General features: G+C 61.3%; 1 protein-coding gene across 1 annotated transcript; it reads right to left on the bottom strand.

The window, feature by feature from the left end:
- Positions 1-520: 520 nt before the first annotated feature.
- Positions 521-4742, bottom strand: LOC122376075. Its single transcript, XM_043355792.1, has 2 exons — positions 4335-4742; positions 521-2750 (listed from the first exon to the last, which is right to left on the bottom strand). Exon 2 carries the CDS (start codon positions 1987-1989, stop codon positions 994-996), a length of 996 nt encoding a protein of 331 aa, XP_043211727.1. The 5' UTR covers positions 1990-2750; positions 4335-4742; the 3' UTR covers positions 521-993.
- Between the last annotated feature and the right edge of the window lie 2461 nt (positions 4743-7203).

A 7203-nucleotide genomic window follows, 5' to 3' on the forward strand; every position in this document is an offset into this window, starting at 1 on the left:
CGATCTTCATCGGCTCCCCCGTCATCTTCCGCAGGGTCGACTCCGTATCGAAGACCCTCGGGAACTCGGCTTTCAATTTGTCGAAATCTGCCCGCCGCTGCCGTGCGGAGGGGGTGCCACCGGCGGCCGGGCGGCGGCGCGCGCGTAGGGCCGGGCGGCGGCGCCCGCCCGGTCGGGTCGGCGCCGGCCGAGCTGGCGGCCGGCCGGTCGGCGGCAGAGACGCGGCTTATGTCCCGGGTCTCCTCAGGTGCCGCCGTCGTGCCGCTGCAGCGCCGTAGTGCGGGCTGTCTGCCGGCGGCGGGGGCCTCAGGCGGCTCGCCGGGCGGCGGCGGCTCCGGTGCCCCACCGTCCGTCCCAGTCTCGGCTGCCGAGCCGCGCTGGCAAATCTGCCGGGGAAAGCTCGCCGGTAGAATTCCCAGGCCGATACAATCGTGCCACGACAGCAGTGGTGAGTGCAGTGCTCGCAGAACGGACACCTGCACGGTCTGTATGACGTCACCGAGCTGAAGGGTGAGGGCGCACGTGCCCACACAGTCCAGCCGGCGGCTGTCGGCGGCCCACAGCACAGCCGTGGAGGGCGTGAGGTCCGCTCTGCTCACTCCCATGGACTCGGCTTGTTGCAGTGAGAGGGCTGATATCTCGGCGCCTGTGTCGGGCGTCCATACGGTCGTCCGCCTGACTCCGTTTGGCAGGTGCAGCTGTAGCCGGACCTGCGGCGACCGGTGGGCCGTCACACTGTTGAGGCGCGCGCCCGGCGTCCGGGCTGCCGGCGGCGCTGACTGCTGCCGGTTCCCCGTGTCTCTCGTGGTTGCATTCGCTGCCAGCACCGAAACCTGCCGGTGCGACGCGTCGGCAGCCGTGCTGACACGGCGGCGGCTGATTGCGCTACGGTGGCGCCGGCCCCTCCCCTGGCGGCTGCTGCTCGCGCTACGGAAGCGCCAGTCCTGTCCCTGGTGGCTGCGCTCGGAACTAGGCGTCTGCCGGCGCCGCTCTTCAGTGCCCGCGGCATGCCGACAGACCGAGGAAAAGTGGTCCCGTTCGTGGCCATCGGTGGCAGGTGCGACCCAGGGCGGGGCAGGCACGACCGTCCGTGTGCTGCGCGGCACCGCAGCGGTCACACCGCCGGGTCTGGTCGGCCGAGCGCGAGTCCGCGCCGCTCGGCCGACCGCGCTGTCGCCGGTACTCGGAGAGCCGGCGCAGAGACGGCTCGCCCGGGCCACGGATCGCCGAGCTGTTGAGACGGGCGCTCTCGGACGCCCGGCACAGGTCGGCGGCCATCTGGAAGGTCAGATCGGGCAGTTCCAGCATGCGGCGTCTGGCCTCGTCATCACTGGTGCCCACCACCAGATGGTCTCGGAACCTATCATCGGTGCAGTTCGGGCAAAAATCACAGCAGGACGCTATCTCCTTCAGGGCGCAGATAAAATCGTCCACTGACTCGCCTGGCTCCAGCATCCGCATGTTAAACTCGCAGCGGTCGATCACCACGTTCCGCTGCCGCCGAAGGTGGGTGTGCATGGCGGTGATTACATCGGCCATGGACGCCTCGGCCGGGATGGGCAGGCCAAACCGGACCACGCGGGCCCAGTCGTCGTCGAGAACAGCGAGCAGGGCGGCCCGCTGCTCAGCCTCGGTGAGATCGTGGACGCCGGTGAGGAGGCAGTAGCCGGAGAACTTCTCTTTCCAGGCCTCAAACTCCTTGAGGGTAGCGGTAGCCGCCAGCCGGGGCGTGGGCGTGCCGGCGGCGGGCATGCGTGCACGCGGCCGGGCGCCGGAATCGGGCCCCGCGGCTGCCTGGGCGGGTGCCGTGGCGTCCTGCACGGCCGTCGGGCCGGGAAGCACCCGCTCCAACAGCGCCGCCATCCGCTCCTCACGTCGCGCTGCCGCTGCAGCCAGCTCCAATTGCTGCTGCAGCATGCCCCGAAGTAGCTCCATCTCAGACGGCTTCTCGGCGGCGGCGGCCGACTGCGCCTCATCGCCGCCCGCCATCTTGGACGCGCGCGCCGCACACAGATGTCACTCGCGACTGGCGACACGAGCATGAATCAGAGATTATCCCAGCCGCTCGCCAGGTTTCGTGCCCCACCCCACGCCAGCCCGTCACCGACTTCAGTCGGCTGGGCGGCCCATCTTCCGCGATAGTCCTGAGGGCTTGCCCTCGGGGAGCGCGTGCGCCTTGGCGAAGAGCTTCGCTACCAGCACGTCTCGCCGGGCGGCCAGCGGGCACCGGCATCAGTCCGGACTTCACCATCACTGCGTGGGCTGGGATAAACAAGGGGCAGCCGGTGATATACGGGTCACCGCCTGCATCTCCCTTTGGAGGAGTTCCACGTGGGATTGTGGCGTCACCGGGAGCCAGGTGGCGGCCGCGTGCACCAGCACTCCACGGACGTATCCAGACGCTACAGCGCAGAGCTGTCGTTCCTCTAGTCCCCAGCGCCGCGCTGTCAGCTTGCGAAGCTGCTGGATCCGGGGCGCACTCGGGAGCGGAGACTGCGGCAATGGGCCCCGAAGTGAAGGAGCAGGTTGAGGGGGTGGCTCCGAGTAGTTTGAGACGGTCGGCTGCTGGAACCGACTTTCCGTCGACTTTGATGGCACAGTCCACGGCGTCCGCGGCGCTCTAGGAGACGACGAGCAGCTGCGTATTTCACCCGCTACCAGCATCTTGGACTGTTTTGCCCAGCGCAACACAGCGTACGTCGTCTGCCGCGTCCGGCCCCAGTTCAGTATCGTCTGTTTCCATTAACACTCTGAAATGACAAAATAATTAGCCATTAAAATCAAAGTTCAGCACTGACGAAGTTTAACCAAACTTGCCATTTCAACATAACACAGTGAGCTGTCAGAATGCTGTTCTTTTGTGCTTTGACACAGTTGCAAAATAGGTACCTTCATACGTATATCATAGAAGTAATTACTGGTTATTATTATTGGAGGATTTTTTTGCAGCATTCTCGTCAAGTAAAATACATTATCTTCTTTAAAAGGACCATAGTGTGAGGTGTAAATACAGTCTGTAAGGTTGTCCAGACTAATTGTGCCCCTATTTGTACGGTCTGGGCTGGAGCATGTACTGTTGGCATGTTTGCACGTCCACTTTGGATTAATCTGGCTTGCTAAGCGAATGCGATGGCAGCGCCTTGCATTGCTTGCATGCGGTGGTTGGCATTGTTGGGAGGTGTTCTAACTATCTGTTTGTCCCGCTTTGCCCACAGCGTCGACTGGGTTGAATATACTTGTATTTCTGAGTGAACAGTTTCTCACATTTGGAGGCAGCCATTCAACCCAGTCTGGAACCCACTCTTGCTTCCGAAGACGCTTGAGGTGGCAGAATTCCAGCAAGTCAATGATTTTTTTTTGTGATAGCGTGGATGAAAAAGTTCAAGCACTCTCTTTAAAGTAGCGGCCAAGGAGCCACGGACACAGGACATGGCGTGTGCCCCTGTTAAGCCAGACAGATTTAATGGTTCTGGTGATGTGGAAAGATTCTTGGCCCATTTTGAAGTGGTGTCAAAAGCCAATGAGTGGTCAGAACAAAAGCAGTTCCTGCAGCTCCCTGCCTGCCTGACTGGACCAGCTTTTGATTTTTATCGCCAGTTGCCTGCCATGGAGTGTACTGACATTCACACACTGAAAAAGGCGCTCAAAGCTGAGTATCATACACCAGCTCTCCCTACAGATTATGCCATCATGCTGTCCAAGCGTTCACGCATGCCCGGAGAAACTGTCATGCAGTATGGCGAGGCTTTGAAGAGCCTTGGCAGGAAAGCATATGCTCCCTTCAGTGAAGAACAGTTGGGAACTGTTTGTCGCTCCACATTTCTGAACAATGTTGATGAAGCTATGAGAGTGCAGTTACTACTGACCCTGAAGGAAACAGAAAGTTACAGGGACCTACTGCAAAGAGCTCGACAGCTGGAGCAGGTAATGGGACCTCGTGTACGTCATATTGAGGAACAGTCTCAAGAGCACCGCCTGGAGGATGAGGTATCCAAGCTGTCCCTGGTTGTGGCGAATCTGGAGAAGAAGGTGGATGCACTCCAGGCAGGACGACAGGAAAGGACTCACAGACGTTCACCGCCGGGGCCGTGTCCGAACTGTGGCCTGGAGGGGCACTGGCGTAGGGAATGTACCAAGCCCAGTAAGGATCGACAGCAGACAAGTGCTGCAGAGGTTATTTGCTTCAAATGCAATACGCCTGGACATTTTGCTAAGGGTTGCGCGGCCCATTTTCAGTAGGCGCGGCTGGCGGGGGTGGGCGGAGAGTGATTCGTACCTCTGTACGTCCACTTTACCCCGAGTCGGCCGCGCCTTGCAGCTGGAGCGCGGATTACCTGAACGGTGATGTTGTGTCGTCCTCCGTATGGAGGCCGGCCGCGGCGGCCCGCGGCTCGTCGGTGCGTGGATCTTAGAGCCGGCCCGCTCCGGCCGGCGGCTCGTCGGCGCTGGAGTCCAGTAGCGCGCCTGCTGCGGCCGGCGGCTCGTCGGTGCGTGAATCCTGGAGCGCGCTCGCTACGGCCGTCAGCTCGTCGGCGCTGGAACCCTGGAGTCCGCCCGCTGCGGCCGGCGGCTCGTCGGCGTTGGAGTCCAGTGGCGCACCTGCTACGCTCGACTACTCGTCGGCACCGGACCCCCGTGGCGCGCCCGCTGCGGCCGGCGGCTCGTCCGCGCTGGAGTCCAGAAGCGCGCCTGCTGCGCTCGGCTGCTCGTCGGCGCCGGACCCCGGTGGCGCGCCTGCTGCGGCTGGCGGCTCATCGATGCTGGAACCCTGGAGCCCGCCCGCTGCGGCTGGCGGCTCATCGATGCTGGAACCCTGGAGTCCGCCTGCTGCGGCCGGCGGCTCGTCGGCGCTTGAGTCCAGTGGCGCGCCTGCTACGCTCGACTGCTCGTCGGCGCCGGACCCCCGTAGCGCGCCTGCTGCGGCCGGCGGCTCAACGGCGCTGGAGCCTCGGGGCGCGCCTGCCGCGGCCGGCGGCTCGGCGCTGGAACCTCGGGGCCCGCCTGCTGCGCTCGGCTGCTCGTCGGCACCGGACCCCCGTGGCGCGCCTGCTGCGGCCGGCGGCTCATCGGCGCTGGAGTCCAGTAGCGCGCCTGCTGCGCTCGGCCGCTCGTCGGCGCCGGACCCCGGTGGCGCGCCTGCTGCGGCTGGCGGCTCATCGATGCTGGAACCCTGGAGTCCGCCCGCTGCGGCCGGTGGCTCGTCGGCGCTGGAGTCCTGCTGCGCTCGGCCGCTCGTCGGCGCCGGACCCCGGTGGCGCGCCTGCTGCGGCTGGCGGCTCATCGATGCTGGAACCCTGGAGTCCGCCCGCTGCGGCCGGCGGCTCGTCGGCGCTGGAGTCCAAAAGCGCGCCTGCTGCGCTCGGCTGCTCGTCGGCGCCGTACCCCCGTGGCGCGCCTGCTGCGGCCGGCGGCTCATCGATGCTGGAACCCTGGAGTCCGCCCGCTGCGGCCGGCGGCTCGTCGGCGTTGGGGTCCAGTGGCGCACCTGCTACGCTCGACTACTCGTCGGCACCGGATCCCCGTGGCGCGCCCGCTGCGGCCGGCGGCTCGTCGGCGCTTGAGTCCAGTGGCGCGCCTGCTACGCTCGACTGCTCGTCGGCGCCGGACCCCCGTAGCGCGCCTGCTGCGGCCGGCGGCTCATCGGCGCTGGAGCCTCGGGGCGCGCCTGCCGCGGCCGGCGGCTCGGCGCTGGAACCTCGGGGCCCGCCTGCTGCGCTCGGCCGCTCGTCGGCACCGGACCCCCGTGGCGCGCCCGCTGCGGCCGGCGGCTCGTCGGCGCTGGAGTCCGGTGGCGCACCTGCTACGCTCGACTACTCGTCGGCGCCGGACCCCGGTGGCGCGCCTGCTGCGGCTGGCGGCTCATCGATGCTGGAACCCTGGAGCCCGCCTGCTGCGGCTGGCGGCTCATCGATGCTGGAACCCTGGAGCCCGCCCGCTGCGGCCGGCGGCTCGTCGGCGCTGGAGTCCGGTGGCGGGCCTGCTGCGCTCGGCTGCTCGTCGGCGCCGGAATCCCGTAGCGCGCCTGCTGCGGCTCCAGCCGAGGCTGTACAAATAGGGGCACAATTAGTCTGGACAACCTTACAGACTGTATTTACACCTCACACTATGGTCCTTTTAAAGAAGATAATGTATTTTACTTGACGAGAATGCTGTAAAAAAAAACCTCCAATAATAATAACCAGTAATTACTTCTATGATATACGTATGAAGGTACCTATTTTGCAACTGTGTCAAAGCACATGTAAAACAACCATTCCCGCAATTGCTCCTTCTCAGTGGAATTGGGAGTGGAAAATTGGGCTTGAAAACTGGAGGTGAGAGTGGAAAATGATTTGCATTTGGATGTCGTTTCCCACCCACATCTACAAATTTTGGGACACTGCGCAGCAGTCAATGCACATTATGGTTCAGTCGCAAGCCTTGCTTTAATCAACGAAAGAAAATTATTTGCTCTATCATGCATCATGAATTAACGAAATTTTTGTTCATATTTTTTTTTTTTACCTTTTCTCATAATTTCATGCACACCTTAAAATCATGAAACTGTAGCGAGCAACTGATTTGAAGATAGAAAAGTCCTTGCTACATTTCTCGACATTATCAAAACATCTTTTTCCAAACATACCTATCAACATCCTGGAAATATGAGACTTAGCAATATATTGAGGTTCCATACCCTTGACAAGGCAAATGCACCAGCTTTTAAACCAAAACAACTTTACCAACTTTTAAATAAATTTGTGACTTCCATTGATACTCCCATACAAAAAATCATTGTTGTTGCCTGCTGGATCGAAAAGCGAAAGAGCGCCCTCGCCCCTTCCGTGAGACCTGCACAAACTTACCAGGAGTCTGCAGTCAGAACACGACACCGTAATCATATTGAAAAAGGGCATAGCGTATAGAAGAGTAGCAACTAGCGTCTCACTGACCTTAGACCAAAATATTTCTCTTCATGATATCCACGCAAGGCCAATGCAATGTATGTAGATAGGCATATCAATACAGAAATGATATGTCCAAATATGTCTTTGCCGCGTCATAGTTGTAACGCACTACGGGGATCTCCAGAGATCTGATTGGCTAATATTAGCCAATCAGTAGCATATGTTACTGGAAACTGTCATAGTGGAAGTAAATTGGTAGCTGTTTCAGCTACCAAATTGATGAAGGAAATAGGGAAAATTGCTTATTTTACACGAA

This window comes from Amphibalanus amphitrite, unplaced genomic scaffold (assembly GCF_019059575.1).
Source record: "Amphibalanus amphitrite isolate SeventyFive unplaced genomic scaffold, NRLGWU_Aamphi_draft 000004F_arrow, whole genome shotgun sequence".
In the NCBI taxonomy this organism is placed as follows: domain Eukaryota; kingdom Metazoa; phylum Arthropoda; class Thecostraca; order Balanomorpha; family Balanidae; genus Amphibalanus; species Amphibalanus amphitrite.

Bases quoted from the DNA above. Each gene is read 5' to 3' on its own strand.
- LOC122376075 (XM_043355792.1), bottom strand. From the start codon at position 1,989: ATGGCGGGCGGCGATGAGGCGCAGTCGGCCGCCGCCGCCGAGAAGCCG.